Source organism: Ixodes scapularis, unplaced genomic scaffold (genome assembly GCF_016920785.2).
Source record: "Ixodes scapularis isolate PalLabHiFi unplaced genomic scaffold, ASM1692078v2 PGA_scaffold5__190_contigs__length_132052651, whole genome shotgun sequence".
Taxonomy (NCBI): Eukaryota; Metazoa; Arthropoda; class Arachnida; order Ixodida; family Ixodidae; genus Ixodes; species Ixodes scapularis.
Window position 1 is genome coordinate 47,949,942 of NW_024609880.1, and position 15,981 is coordinate 47,965,922.

Consider the following 15,981-nt stretch of genomic DNA (forward strand, 5'->3'; position numbering starts at 1 on the left):
GAAACTGAAAGACACCTTCTTGAAAAGTGTTTGCTTTCTAATTACAAAATAAATCATGCCCCACATATAGTGGGAATCCTACTCGTTTTTAGAACCCCTCATAACCTGCAAAAGTTATTTGGGGGAGTTGGCTACGAAGTATTGCAGATAACGCTCTGAAGATTTTTTTTTTAATAATGTGTTTTTACTTTGCATGGAGGCTCAGAAACCTGATGTTCTTATTTATTATTTTTAAAAATTCATGCTTGTGTTTTTTTGTTTTTTTTTTTCTTTTCTTTCAGAAAACTTTGCATACTTTAAAAAGGACTACCGTGAAGTTCCGAAAGAACGTCCACCCAAAATTAAGAGATAAATGGTGAAAAACATGGGATGGGCTATCTTCAGGGATGCCGCAGCAAAGGTTAATAAAAAATTAATGATAAACAACCTGGCACCGGCCACAGACCACATGACGTGAGAACTGATACCGCAGATAGCGGACACTGCAGATTCGCGTTTCGCGGTGTGAAGGATCCGCGGAAACCTGCCGAGAACTCGCATCTTAAAGGGCCCTGCAGGGACTTTTTTACTGGTTTTTAATTTGCGCCGAACCTGAGCACACTGAACGTAGTAACTTAATGAAGCTTTTCTTTTCCCGAATTTCGCTTTACTTTACAAGTTATAGGCATATTAAAATTACAAAAACAAGCAAAAAATAACCTCCTTCATGACGTCCTTGGTTTGCTTGAGTGGCCGTGAACTAGAGGGAGGGTAGCGAGCTCAGCGAGCGCTCACTGCTGCTGCACTTTGGGTTGACGGCTCAAGAATGCGCCACTAAAGCGTGTTCTGGGTTGGCTGTATAAAACGGGCAGCCAGGGCGGCTCGCATTGCATTTGCTACGCGATTATATACTAATTCGGCATGACACTTCATTGGCCACAAACGACAGCAAACACGGGGTAAAGATCAGTTCAGAACGGGAGCCACTTCGCGCTGCCATACCGCCAAAGGGCCGAACCGCAAGCGAAAGCTGCTTGCCTAAGGCCTTCGGAACACTCGGAACTGGTTGGGTTCTCGACTGCAGCACCGCCGCGTATATCCGGGACCTTTCTACGCTCGCTGATCATCGGTGCCTGATCCCACTACACCTATGCGCCGCCTTTTGCACCGCTTGGTGGCGGGTATGTCGGCGGGTCATTTCTTGTTTCCATACTTTTTTCTAAACTGCATTTGTTTCTTTTCTGATCTAAAATGCTGAACAAAAACTACTTTTATAAATAATTGAAACGGTTCGCGCCACTTATATTTTGTATTTCGACTAAAAAGAAGCTTTTAGCGGCTTTGACCAGTAGTAAGCCCAGGACCAAAGACGTCACATTTTGGGCGCTTTCGGCGCCACGGGTCGCCCCTGTAGGTGGAGGAGGTTTCCACGTCGTCCGGTTCAAATATGACTCACTGATATTTAGTTACTCCCTCCGTGCCCGTTGGCTTCCCCGATCCCCAAGAGACATGGAAACCGCAAAAAAAGTAGACGCTTAAATATGATTGCAGGGCGGGGGGCCCCTTTAAGGTAACGGATATCGCGGACACAGCAGATTCCAAGTTTTATGGTGCATTAAACACGCAGGAACCCCTTACAAATTTGTCTATCACAGGAACCGATATTGCGCATGCAGGTCGCGGAGAAAAATGCGGGAATTCGCTACAAACTCGTATGTTATGGGAACAAATACCGCAGATCGCGAACACAGCGGACGAAGCTGGCGTGAAATCGAGATTGCACGCGCAGATCGCTCACAAACCCTCTTGAATCCGCTACAAACTTTATATTACAGGAAAGTATACCGCAGACTGCGGACGTAACAGATTTGCAGTTCTCAGTGCAACGTACACGCGGGAACAACTCGCTTGTTAAGGGATCCGATATCGCGTGCGCAGATCGCGGACAAAAACCCGGGACCTCGCTATGAACTCGCTTGTCAGACATGCCAGTACAGCAAATAGTGTGGTTGATGCGACTCTCGTGGTACATCGAGGTACACCGACGAGAATCGGGGGGTGGGCGATGTTTCGGAATTTTTATGTTAGATATATAGCCAGAAAAACGCGATGGGCGATCTCTCGGGGGCGGGCATTCTTTCGGAACTTTATGGTATAACAAGAAAGAAAAGCTTTGTGTCATTCTCTTTCCATCACAAGGACCATGGGGGTACATCGAACCAGAACGATTGTTTGGGACGTTCTTTGGCAGCAATATGCGAGAAATAGCTGTCAAAGCGCTCCTTATACCTACAAGCTCGTGTCTGCGCATTCGTCACAACCGTGCAAGAAACCTTCCTCATTTTAACAACTTTATCGATCTGTTGAACCGACAGACATTCTTAGGTAGCAGTTTTCATTGACAGATAATGTCAGGCAGCAGTTTTTGCCAACAGACATTGGTAGGTAGCAGCCTTCAGCACCAGACGTTGTTAGGCAGCAGTTTTTATTGAGAGCTAGACATTGTCAGGCAGTGGTTTTTGTCAACAGACATTGGTAGGCAGCAGTTTTCATCACCAGACATTGTTAGGCAGCAGTTTTTATTGAGAGCTAGACATTGTCGGGCAGTAGTTTTTGTCAACAGACATTGGTAGGCAGCAGTCTTCATCACCAGATATTGTTAGGCAGCAGTTTTCAATGAGAGCTAGACATTGTCAGGCAGTAGTTTTTGTCAACACGCATTGTTAAACAGCAGTTTCCATCGAAACACATGGTTAAACAGAAGTTTTCATCAACAAACATTGCTAGGCAGCAGTTTTCCTCAGCACACATTGTAAAACAGCAGTTTTCTTTGACAGACATTGTTAGGCGGCAGTTTTAATCGATTTCCGACAGTATGAAGCCCTTTTGCACACATAGCTTTGTGGAGGTACCGCCCGTAAGTATTGATCGTCTCAAAGTTTCATTTGGGAGTGCAGCCCTAAAAGAGCGGCCTGCGTCTGTTTCTTGCAGAAGGCGTTGTCCGTTGCGATGAGCGGCGACGGAATCGCTCCGCTGCAATGGCAGGGGGCGCGTGCCGTCGCCGCCGGCCGGCCATGATCGCCGATCGGGGCCCCCTCCACGCGGCCGGCAGTGGGCTCCGACTTTCAGCCGCCACCCCGGCCCCCGTGGCGCCCTCGCCACACCAGCAGCAGCAGCCGCCGGTGCCCCGCAGGTAGGGAGCGGCGCCCTTACTGTGGTCAGTGACTGGTTAAAGGGGAGGCTCCGGCGAAGTTTCGATAGTCGCTGATTTGCCTCGAAAGTGGCTTAGCATATTAATAGGCACATCTGAACTAGTAACTCAAAATCCAAGGCACAATAATCTTTTTTTGCAAAGTTATTGTGAGGTTTTAAATTTGGTCGGAGAGGTTAAGAGGCTCTCATGGCAACACCGAAATCGAGCGATAAAGGCAGGGCAGTGGAAAATTGGGACTCTCTCTTGCTTGGCTCCGGTCCAAAGTCTCAACCCTGCCTCCCAGTGGGCTCGGTGCCGGGGTAATATCAACTAGGTTTGACCAGATGTGAATTGGCTACTCCGTCAGGGAGAGGGGGGCTGCTGATGTTTTTTAGTTTTTTTTCTATACCCCGAAAGGTCATCCTGGTGGTATTCCACATCACCTGGTGATAGTTACGAAATTACAGAGGGGAAGAAAATTGGATTAGAAGGGCGAAGGGAGGAGGCACACTTTTGGTTTTTAATTTCTAGGCTGGGTGGCACGAGCTAACGCCCGATATAAAGGGTGCAGCCGTTAGCATCCATCTATCTAGGGGCTTTTCAGCTTGTTCCCGACAGGTTACAAGAGGTTTGTTGGTGCAAAATTAATGCTGATTAAACTCACATTAGCAAAACGAGAAAAAAAAAATGCAAAAACTGCTGCGTTTTTTAGGCTGCCTGCTCGACTTGCAAGTTATGCAACATCAGACGCCACCCCACTGGAGAGTGGGGGAAATCTTGAATGTCGGTTTTGGCAACTACTACGTTTGCTGTCTCCTCAATAGCTTCATTGAATTTAGATATAAATAGCATGCTGGAAAGAGTAAAGCCCGAGTATTCCAAAACTGTGTTTAGCTTAGGTTTCTCAAAAAACCGCTGGACCCTTTAAGAACGCAGTAGGTGGTTCGCCTCGAGCGCTACCTTTCTGCCTCTGATAACATTTTGTTGCATATGCAGCTAGAGCTCTGTGGAATGCAACTAACGCATGCTGGATTCATGCACTCGTTGCGATGCAGACCACTTTCTTAGGGCTACCCTCCCTAGTTACGAAATCTGCCGATTTCTTAGCCTATCACCAACTGCAGATCACTTCAGTTATGGGACCATCTGTAGATGCCGCACGACGGAGGGCGTTCAAAGCAGGGCTCGATCTTTTGACGTCTCATGAAAGAGTGTGTAGGCTTTGCGGTGGTGTCATGCCGTCTATAGCCGTCAACTGCGGCAAGTAGTTTCGTGGCATCCTAGCGAAATAAGGTTAATGCAGTAAAGACTTTGTTGAATACGGTCAGGTTAATGTGATTTCCTTCTTTTGTGCTTTTGGTGCTTTGCGTAAAGAAAAACCCTGTCAGTGCCATGAAAAGTGTGCTCCACTCAAAATACTCCCAAATCTCCACACATAAGATCAGAGAGTGGTCCCTCTGCACATGTATTTACTTGCTAGACTTTTTTTCAAAGCCTACCTGCTCATGCTGAAATAGGCTATGTGCTATAAAATGCCGGTCATCTGTCCTCACCTGTGTAAGTACCTCTTCCATTTGCTGAGAATTTCACTTTTTTGTCTAACATAATTGAAAAGTGTTGGTATACATACAGTCTTTTTAAATGGTGCAGATGAGATGGCATATTTGGACTTTTATTGACCGCCGTCTTGAATATTAATCTCATCCCTTGAGATTACTATTCTGTTTTTCTTTTATTTGAAAAGGAGGGTGAACTCTAAATGCTTTTTTTTGCAAAAATAGCCTGCTATAGTGTGTGTTGCCTCAAATAATTACTTCAACTGAATGTGCAGGGTGCACAAGAAAAATATTTACATCAGTTACAGACAGCTGATATTTCACTTTCAGGTGTTGTAAGCAGCAACCATTAGGACTTCGGACTGTAGCATCACTCAAATGCATAAAAAGCATTCTGAAAAGTGTTTGCGACAGGGTAGGATAAGTTTCCCATTGGCTGTAGTTTGTGACCAGCCTCTTCACACATACTGCGCAGTGCCGAACCATTGCTAAGAGCAGCGCTGATGCAGCGCAGACTCGAATCTAACTTAACACTAGGGATGTCGCAAACCGGTCGATGTTCGAGTTTGACCAGGTTCGACTTATTCTAACTTATTGTGAAAAGTTTGACAAAGGTTCGACTCGGGTTTGACTGCTATGCGCATGCGCGACAGGCTGGCCAGTTGGCTTCGGATTGGATGGTGACGGCTAAGGGATGAATTAAGGACAATACTGGTTGGTTATTTCAGTTAATGCAGTACAAAAACAAATGTTAACTTTTTGTGATTAGAATTAGTTTCTGTTAATTGCAACTGTTCATAAAATTAAAATAACCCTTTGCATAAAAAAAATTTTCCAAACCTAGAAATGCTAGTATCAAGGTCTGGCCACACTGTTCACAAAGTCGAATCAATCGAATCTGGTTAAAAGCTGGAAAATTCGACAAAAGTTTGCGACATCCCTATTTAACACTTGTGCAAGACAGTTATACAGCACTATATCACCGCTGTATTACTATTTTCTTTGAGGACTAATAGCATTGAGATAAAGCTGTGGTGTATCCGTGAACAGACTATGCAGCACATGGCTGGTCTGGCTTTGCGTGTGCCTAAACCTTGCAGCGAGGTTTAGGCGTCTCTTGACACCCCTGGGGCCCGCTCGTCCCGCAGGGGCACGGGGTCGGTGAGCACGGGTTCGTCGCCGCCTCCCCCTGCGCCGGCAGAGGCCCCCGGCGTGCCGCCCCGGCGCCTTCCCGCACTACAGGGGCGCTCCAGCCTGAGCGTGTCGCGGTCCCAGTACGTGCTGGGACGCACGGAGGCCCCGCTGCTGGTCAGCTGGGACATCCGGGAGGAGGTCTCCAAAGAGGACTGGATTGGCCTGTACCGCACGGGTGGGTGGTGGCCTGCCTGCCACACGTCGGGGCTCGAGCTGTTCGGCAAAGCTGACGATTGAAGTTTTGGGCCAAATTGAGAACAGAGTCAAACTGAAGTGTTCGGCCATATTGAAAATCAGGTTGAACTGAAGTGTTTGGCCGAATCGGAAATTCTAGCCAAACTAGAGGTTAAGTTGAACTGTTCGGCCAAATGGAAACTAAGCTGAATTGCAAGTTCAGCCGATTGAAAGCTTTAGCCTAGTTGAAGTTGCGAGCCAAATTGAACTGACATGGCAGAATCATAGTTTTAATGCGAAAATATTAACTGTCTTATAAAGCGAGCCGACGAAAAATATTTTGCCGAAAGATCTTTTATTTCGGGTTTTAGTCTGTTTTATTAGTCTTAAATTTTCATTATTTTTGTACAAAAAATAAGAACCGAACATGGTTGCAAAATTAGTCGTACAAAAAATAAGAACTGAACATGGTTGCAAAATCAGTCAAATCCACATTTGAAGACCTGGTGATTTAGAAGGGCATAGATCTAAGCCAGGTTCGTGTGCGCGGTTCTTCAAATTGTGATGTTGGTGCCATCGCAATTATTTTAAGAAGGCCTGGCCATCTCCTCTCCATCGCAATCTTTTTTAGCTTCGATTTCTTACAAAAAATAATAACAAAAATTGTTTTTCCCAGTGCAAAGGAGTGCCACCATACGTCTGAGATAATATTCAAATGCGTTTTTCCCTTTGTGTAATTTTAAAACATCTTCACAGCTTGTGCACAAGAATTTTTGTGTGTTAATATTGCCTTATGACAACCAAATTTGGCATGCATAAGCTTGAGGATATGTAGAATACAACTATCAAGGTTTAATAAGAATGCATAATTTTTATGTTTATGAAAACATTAAGTGCCTTTTAAAGCCCTTTGAAAGGGGTGTTTTTGCACTTTTTACTTATTTTAAAATAAGAGTTCTCATACACATTATTTTTGTTGCTCACTGCACTCAGTTCTTTAAAAAAAGTGAATTAGACTTTTTTTCACTAGGCCCTTTAAGTGTGTTGTCATGCCCCATGCACATGCAAAAACATGGCATTCAGAACATGAAAAAACCAGCTATATCAGAACTAACACCAGATTTACAAAAAGGAGATCAAGCCACTTGTAGCCAGAAAATCTTGACGAGGAAATGTAATTTTGCCAGATTGTTTAATCACATACCCATTGCGGGAACTGATTGCTATGTTGGGCTGAAGTTGGCTAACCTGCGACTTCACTCGTATTTTCTAGCCAGATACTATGTACTTTAAAGACTTTTAACATTTGACAATTTTTTTTTTTTCTCGTCACATTTAAAGGGGCGGTGCAACAATTTGCAGGCTTTGGCTAATTAATCGCGGGAATTGATCCCGGCCACATATGAAACGAAAGGCCGAAAACTAATCTTTCTTGCTTGCCCTAGTTTTCATTAAAAAAATGAAAGAAATTGATATCTCTGGCACCCCTCAACTCAACATTGAAGCGGCACCAGCTTCGCCTGTGACGTCATTCGGAGTGGCGTTGGTTTCCGGTTGGGTTCTCCTGGCTTCCGTTTCCCCAGCGCTCGCCGGCTCGCCGGGCTCGCCGCTGTCCCGCTCTCCCGCAGGTTCCCGACCAACATGGCGGCATGGGCGGACGGCCTGAGCGACGTCGAGCGCAAGATGCTTGCGTATAGCAAGTCTTGGACTTGTGCGGCGGGCAGTCGACGCGGCGGGCAGTGGAAGTGGAAGTCGAAGTCGAGACACCACGATACTACGGACCACGACCAACGCACTCCGTCGAGCGAGGGAAAGACAAAACGTCCGGGTTGCTCGTGTAGCCGCCGTAGGCGCCTCGGGCGTCGACGGATGACGGCGACGGCAGGTTTTGTTGACTTGCGGTAGATGGCGCCACAAATAATTCATACCCTTTTAGCGGCAATATTAGGCTTCTGGAGCGTTTCTGCATGCCTAAACAACAAGAGTTTTTTAACTTCACCTCAAATCAAGCTTACAATTGCCTAACACTATCACTTACAAAAACCACTCCGAGTGACGTCACACCACAGGTTCCATTTGCGGCCACCATGTGGCTGCAGGTTGGGAAAAAAAGCGTTCTTTATTTTGCGATTACACAGCGAAATAGAGGTATTTTGGGATATGGTGGCACTTTTTCTCTTACTTATGCGGAAGTAAACAATATAAAAAATGCAAGCTGCACATTCGTTCAGTGTTAAAATCATTGCACCGCCCCTTAAGACCATCGAGCATCAGTTAAGATTAGAGCTGGAAAAACTTGGTGAGCAAGTGTCATTTTGTCAGACCGTTTAATCGCACACCCATGGTAGGAACTGATTGCTGTGTTGGGCTCAAGTCGGCTAACCTGCGGCTTTGCTCGACTTACAGATGAGACGGATCCTCTGCATTTCCTGGAGCACAAGAACAAGCGATGCCTGAGCAACACTGTCAAGGGGCAGGTCCTTTGGAGCATAGACTGCAAGGACGCTTTTACCGAAGGTACGTCCTTTATACCCTTTATCTCTTTTATCTTGTGAGAAAACTTTGCAGGGCAGAAACTGGAGCTGAAATGTTTTTCCCATTCTCGTTAAGTAGTATGTATAAATACAATCATCATGAATGATACCATCATAAATGAACATTTGTAGCCTAGGCAGCTTAGAAATATGGTTTTTTGTTAATTGAAACATTTGTTCCTGAAAATTATTGGAATGTTGCAAATAAACCCCCATGAACGCAAGGAGGCAGTTGCAAATAATAAAAATAGAAATGAATTACCCATTAATTGGGCAGAGGAGTGAACAACAATTTTATTATCATTTCGCAACATCTTTTTGGAATGTGTGACATTGCATGGATGGAAGAACAATGAGGTATGAAATACTTTCTGGGAGAAGATTGCTGTCAGATAAAGTAACTCGCTGAGCATTCCAATACAAAGCAAGCAAAAGGAAACATCAGTTTTAAAAAAAAAAATGAAAAGAAACACGTGGCTATTTTGGCAGTACCATTTATGGGGGGCCTGAAGCCAAAAATATGCTCCCTGCTGCTCAGAGTCAGCAAATCACAAGAAATTGCAGCACTGAAGCAGGTTTTGCTTTTTTTTTGCATATTATGGATCTTCTAGAAGCATTCAGAGCCTTTTGTTGGGTCTGCAGTGGTGTGATGCAGCATGTCTGTGCGATTCCAGAGAGGACCAATGTGTGTTTCCGCTACTACCACGGCCCTACGGGTACCCTGAGGGCCGTGAGCCCGGTGGTGACCGTCTGCAGGTCAGCCGACACCACTGGAATCGTGGTGAGCGACACCCTTTGGTATAGTATTGTTGTTTCTTTGTGCGACCTGTCGATGTACCGCATGCGTCTGGCTCGCATGTCTCCACGACACTGTTGGCTCGATCGAGGCATTGCCCGGTTTTCTCTGCTTTTCTCTCAGTATTGAAGGACTGTCATCAAAACAATCATACTGGTGGAAAGAGTTCAGGTGGGATAGTAACCTAAGCGGTAAAGTTTGATACCTGCCAGTAGCCTTTCGAAGCAAAATACTAAGAAGCGTCGATGTTGTGTTTGCGCCAACGGTGTCGCACAGTATGCATACGGACCTATGTGAGGTGGAGGGCGTACAGTTTACGGTGTACCAATGCCATCTCCTTCCCGACGGTGGTGCTGTAGATCGTTATGGTTTAAGGAAAGGATGAAAATAGCCGGGCTATTTTAAGTGTTGTAGAGCTCGTGCTACTGTGCTTACAGAGAAGAAGTTGCAGGCCTGCAAAAGCTAAGTATGTACGTAAAAAATCATGAGCCATTCCACTTTGTGAAGATGAATGACCAACGAAGCTGTTTAGCACATGACACAGACGTGACACAGAATTTCAAACAAAGGTACAAACACATTTATTGCCATGATCGATGGTCATCATGACGAAAGGATACGCACACACATTTATTTGATGTGTCCTCCGCCCTGCGACGTTTGTCGTATTGTCTGGTTTGCTGCATGCGCTTGGCATTTTGTGCACAATGTTTCTAAAGCAAAAGCCTAAAACAAATGGCATCTTGCACGCACGTTCGTCAACTCTTCCGTGGATTTTTCATGTGCGTCAACAAAAACTCTACGCTCGCACCGCCGCACGCGTACGCCTTCCCGTATAAAAGATTCGAAGTAAATAGCCAAAATAAAGCGTTGACGAACGTGCGTGCAAGATGCCATTTGTTTTAGGCTTTTGCTTTAGAAACATTACTGCTGCAGACACCGGCACGTTGAGTGCGTGGAACACCATCCCCTGCATCCTCCTTAATGCTTGGGTAATTTAGGAATATGTCTATTCAGTAGATTAGTTATCAATAGGCACCATTTTCAAGATCAGCAGACTCTCAGTTAGATACTTAAGGTTTCTCAAAGATTTGCCGCTGTGCGACCCGTGTCGGCCATGCCTACGCTTGCACCGCCCTCTCTTTGTCGCCGTTCCAAGTGCTTGCATGCCTAGTTTCCTTTCTTTCCGCTTGGGTGGCGGTCCCGTCGCACGTGTCTAGTTTTCTCCGGCTCCTCGGGGCGGCGATAGTCGTCCACGCGAAATGATGACTACCAATCAATACCTTTCGTTACGATGACCACCGAACAAGACAATAAACGTGTTTGTAGCTTTGTTCAGAATTCTGTGTCACGTCTGTGTCATGTGCTCCACCTTCCATCCACCATCCACCTTCAGTCTGAAGGTGAAGGTGTGTCATCCACCTCCACAGAGTGGAATGGCTCATGATTTTTTTAGATCGGCCGCATTTTTAACTGGTGACGAAATACAGACTTTAGCGCCGCCAAATACAAGCCTCTGCTATTTGTCAAATTCCCCGATACATTAAGTATAGGTTGGTGTATAGACAACGTAACACCGGATCACGTGGCGTCACTTGATGTCGCAATTCAATTTCCCCGTTAAATTTAGCAGGAAATGCATAAATGGACGAGCGGACAAAATCTTGGGATTGCGGGGGGGGGGGGGTTAAAAAGCATTCGCTTTAATAACGAAGCCAGGCCATTGCACTTCCTCCAGGCGGGTACCATAAGGCAACCACAAAAAGCAGAGTGGAAGGCAGTTGGGAGACCGTGACACTTTACCCGCCTATTTTTCTCGAGTGACACAGACATTGTACGAGGCTCGAACAGTCATTCATTTACACTTCACATGCTTTCATGGACTAAGCCACGTTTCTGTCACATTTCTTCGTAGAACGGCCACGGGTCCGAGGTCCTGGTCGGTTACTCCTCGCAGCAGATACCGATGGAGATGGTCAAGTTCTATTTGACCAGTAAGTACCACGCCGTTTCCAAATGTTTTATCGAGTATGCGTCGAGGCTGGGGGTTTCAGTGTGCCCAGAGGGTGCCTCCGGCTGCTGCCTTTAACGCGTCCTCAAATGGGGTTCCTTACACCCCCAGCAATGACTGAAGCCAAGAGACGCTGTTGGACGAAAAAAAGAGCTGACTTGGCTCCAACAGCTGTTTTGGTCACCCTGCGGGCCCCTTGAGGGTGACCAAAATGGATATAGGTGCCAAGTCGGCTCTCCTTTTTGTCTGCGTCCCTTGGTGCGCGTCCCTTGGTCTGCGTCCCTTGGTGTTGGTCATCGTTGGGAGCGTGTCACTCCGCACTTCTGGCTTCACCTCCGGCAGCCTCATGTCACCTCCAGAGGTTTCCTACCTCCATGGCTGGAGGCGAATGTGGTGCACGTCCACTCTGCCATAGGTTGCTCCGTGGCCATACGGTCGACGGAAAGAGCGGCAGATGCGAGATGGGGCGGTGCGAGGACAGGCGACCCTCGCCGTCCGCTCTTTTCTTTCGCCAGCATATCTACAATCACCCGCCAAGATCGTAGCATCCGACGGCGTGACAGGTCGCTTCCCGCGACGCACTTTGTTGCCGTTCCAGGACCGCTTTTGACGCGCGAGCGGACGGGGCGGTGAACGCGATGGTCAAAGACGCTTCCCAGGCCTCATGTCAGGGTCACAAAAAAACGTGGCACCCGTTGTTTTCAGACCTGCATGCCCGCAACCTGAAGAAGGGGATGTTCTTCAGCCCGGACCCGTACGTGAAGATGGGCATCCAGCCGGGCCTGGGGGACGGGGTCCTGCTGCTGCCCCACCACGGCCAGATCTGCCGCACAGGGGCTGCCGAGTCCACCGTCCATCCGTCCTGGCCGGGGCAGTTTGAGTTTATCGGATACCCGTCGGACGTGCTCGAGTTTGAGGTCAAGGACAAGTTTGCCCGGAGCCGCCCCATCATTGGCCGCTTCCTGGGCAGGCTCGTGGTGCGCATCTGGGACCTGCTGGACCGATGCTCCGGGTAGGTGGCGCCGGTTCGGCTGCGTCGGTCTCTCACGTACAAAGCGGCCAGGGACGTGTCATATAAAGCACTCATCCACACATGCACCTGCGCCACGCAGGTGCATGTGTGGATGAGTGCTTTATATACGGGGCATTCCTGAGAAAAGAGAACTGTGCTTTTTTTGCCCGTATAAATGAACTATGCATTGCGGAAAACTCAATCTCTGTGGGAGTGTGACACTTGGTTGAATTAGAATGCGAAAGTTTGAGAAGACGACGTTGGATCACATGATAATTGAGAAAGACTTAATTTCTCTTTCTGCCGATGTCCACCTAAGCCTAATGTTGTCAACATAAAAAATGACATTGTGGGTGCCTTTAGCATCTACAGTGGAACCTCGATTATGCGTCCCTGGTTTATGCGGCATCCCACATTTTAGGACAAATTTGCCCGGTCCCGACGAACTCCCCATGGAAATGATGTATTAAAAGTTTGGTTTACACGATGCGTGATTCTACGCGTCCCACATCATACATCGTTCCAGCAGGAAACGCGTGACAAATTCGACGGCTGCATGAGGAGGGGGGCGGCGGCGCGGCAACGCGGAAGATTTTTGCACACCTGCTCACCGTTCCAAAAACACGCTGCCGGCAACCCAAAACAGCCGCAGCGCCGGGAGGAAGCTGAAGACACCGCTTTCCCTTTTTCTCCTCGGGTGTGAAATGCCTTGGCGTTTTCCCATTGCCTCCTGGCTCCGCTCATCCTATCTTTCTCTCATTTACCCTCAATCTCCTGCGCGCCACTTTCTCCAACTCGTTGCTTCTCCCAGGATTGAGCACACTTCCCTTGGTTCCCGCCATTCCTGCTTTCAGAAAGCGTGAAAAGCGACGTGGATAATAATAATCTGCTGAACTTCGTCAAAGCACAGCAAATTATTTGCTTAGACATCATTTAAAACCTCCGTTTGTCTTTTTCGCGTAAGCCAATCACTGTATCCGGTAATTATAGTTTTTTCGGATGATACGACTCGCAGATTGTACAATGATTCTGTGCGGTCCCGCAAAGCCGTATAATCGGGGCTCCACTGTATTTCAGTCAAAAAAACTTGTCAGCGTGGAACAAAATCAATTTATTTTCTTTTTTGCTGACGAGTGTTGTTCACTGAAAAATACATGTCCACAATGTCAGTTCTTGTTTTGACGATGTTAGGCTAAGGTGGACGTCAACTCATAAAGAAATTTCATCTTTCTCAATTATTATCTTGTGATCCAGGCAACGTCATCTTCTCAAACTTTCGGATTCTATCCCAACCACTAGCGTCACATTCTCACGAAGTTCGAGCTTTCCGCGATGCATAGTTTATTTACGTGGGACAAAAACACTGTTCTCCTTTCTCGGGAACTTCTTGTACACTGTTTAATACTTACCGTAAAACACGCGGGCCGCATGCGGCCCGTGACTCGCTGGGACGCGGCCCTCAGGCAGCCTGCTACTAGTCCCGGTTCCCATGTCTCGAGCGCTAGAAATGGCATAGGCCATAAAGATCTCATCTTGTCGAGTCATTTTTCCTCGAAATGTAGCTCTGCTCTCGTATTCGCATAGTTCGTACTCATCTGTGTTTATTTGACCTTTGTTTTGCTCTATTTATTGCTTCCCAGCTTTTTGTAATGTGCAACGATTCCACTGCTAGGCTGTAGGCTCGAGCTATTCGTTGAAGTATGCACCTTGGCTGCGCAGACTCTCGAATAACAGGAGCAACTGCCAAAGATGAAGTTACCGTATTTACTCGCGTAATGAACACACTTTTTCCCCCGAAAAATTGACACATATTTGGGGGGGGGGGGGGGGGGGGGGAATTTATTACACGGGGTAAATTTTTTTACATTTACACACTTCATGCAAATATCATATGAGGGGCCAATGTGACACAACAAGGTTCTGTGCACATCTCCAGTGACGGAGGCGCACCCAGGGCTGGTCGGGGGCGCACCACAGTAACCATGCTTTATGTATTGCAAACCTTTTGGGGTGCCTTTTGCGGAAGGAAAAAGCACCCCACGAAGCTCACTCAGCATGAAAAGCAACACCACCGTTCAAGCGTTAATAAAAAATTTTAAAAAGCACCTGGATTGTAACTTATAAGCCGTCTGCTTATTACAGCGGAGCTATAAAGGGCTAGGAACAGATGTCGGCACAAAACTCTGGATAGCTACCTTCATCTATGAGCGACGGCGGCAACCAGACAACTAGCTTGCCGGCCTCGCTCATAGATGGCGGCAACCTTTCCAGCCTTTCCCCTCTGGTGAAAACCAGAGTGGAAAGGCCCTAAAGGTCAGAGTGGACGACACCTAGCGAAATTCAGCGTTTCCACTCTGGTGAAAACCACAGTGGAAACGCTGAATTTCTCTAGGCGTCGTCCTAGATGTCGTCCTCGAGGTCGTCACAGAAGTCGTCCTTGAGGTCGTCCTTGAGGTTGTCCGGGAGGCCGTCCTAAAAGTCATCCTTGAGGTACCCTAGAGGTTGTCCTAGAAGTCGTCCTTGAGTTCGTCCTAGACGTTGCACTCCAGGTCGTCTTAGAAGTTGTCCTTGAGGTTGTCCGAAACGTTGTCCTTGAGGTTGTCCGAAACGTTGTCCGTGAGGTCGTTCTAGAAGTCGTCCCTGAGGTCGTCCTAGGCGTCGTCCTTGAGGTCGTCCTCAAAATCGTCCTTGAGGTCGTCCTAGACGTTGTCCTTGAGGTCATCCTAGACGTCGTCCTCTAGACGTCATCCTTGAGGTCGTTCCATCATATACAGCTTTGCTGGTCTTCCTTCTTCACTAGAGTAAAAAGGCTGACAGATTTTTTTATACGAAGAATGTTTCTTGTCAGAATACGGTGAAAGTCATTTCATCATACCCTGTTTTATCGTGTTTATTACATGAGCAACCATCCTTCCAGTGACACTTTGCATCGCTGGAAAGATGATTGCAGTTATAGATCATCTTGGCAGCCCATTACACTGACACTCTCTCCAGAGGATGTGCACAAAAGAAAGGACATTTTAATATTTATTCTCCTTCTTGCTTTGTAAAACCCACTTCAAGCAGACACATATTTTATAAATACGAAACTTAGCAAAGGGCAGACTTGTGTCATTTTATTTAGGCCAAACAATAAAAAAAGAGAGAGATAGGCGCTCACTCAGCACAGCGAAGTCCTCATGTATATGTGGTAAAGTGGAGTACACCGTTGGGAAAATATCACAGTATTCAACATTGGCAACACCTCCTACCGGTCTCAATTTTAAACACAAACCCTCAACTGCATGCTCGGAACCATATACTTAAAAATAACTTGGCACCAGCTACGGAGATAAAGAAAACGCACGCACACGCAACGTTTCACTTTCGAGGTTGCTGTGTTGAAGTAACAGAATATCGTTAACATGGACGGATTCAGATCAGTTCCGCTAATGAGAAGTCTCTCTCCGTTGGTGAACTTGATGCTGAAATGGCATGCACGAACTGCGCTGCAAGAGTTATGTGAGGAAACTCGTGCTGGCTCAAGTCCACC

At 46.8% G+C, this 15,981-nt stretch overlaps 1 protein-coding gene across 1 annotated transcript in view; it reads left to right on the forward strand.

Annotated features, from left to right (window-relative positions):
• LOC8033840 (E3 ubiquitin-protein ligase HECW2) overlaps positions 1-15,981 on the forward strand; it is an 81,197-nt gene that overhangs the window by 22,501 nt on the left and 42,715 nt on the right. Inside the window, 6 exon segments of the mRNA XM_029993004.4 lie at positions 2,971-3,172; positions 5,877-6,097; positions 8,503-8,613; positions 9,305-9,411; positions 11,342-11,420; positions 12,143-12,449. Coding sequence (XP_029848864.2) covers positions 3,018-3,172; positions 5,877-6,097; positions 8,503-8,613; positions 9,305-9,411; positions 11,342-11,420; positions 12,143-12,449 — 980 coding nt within the window. The 5' untranslated portion in view covers positions 2,971-3,017.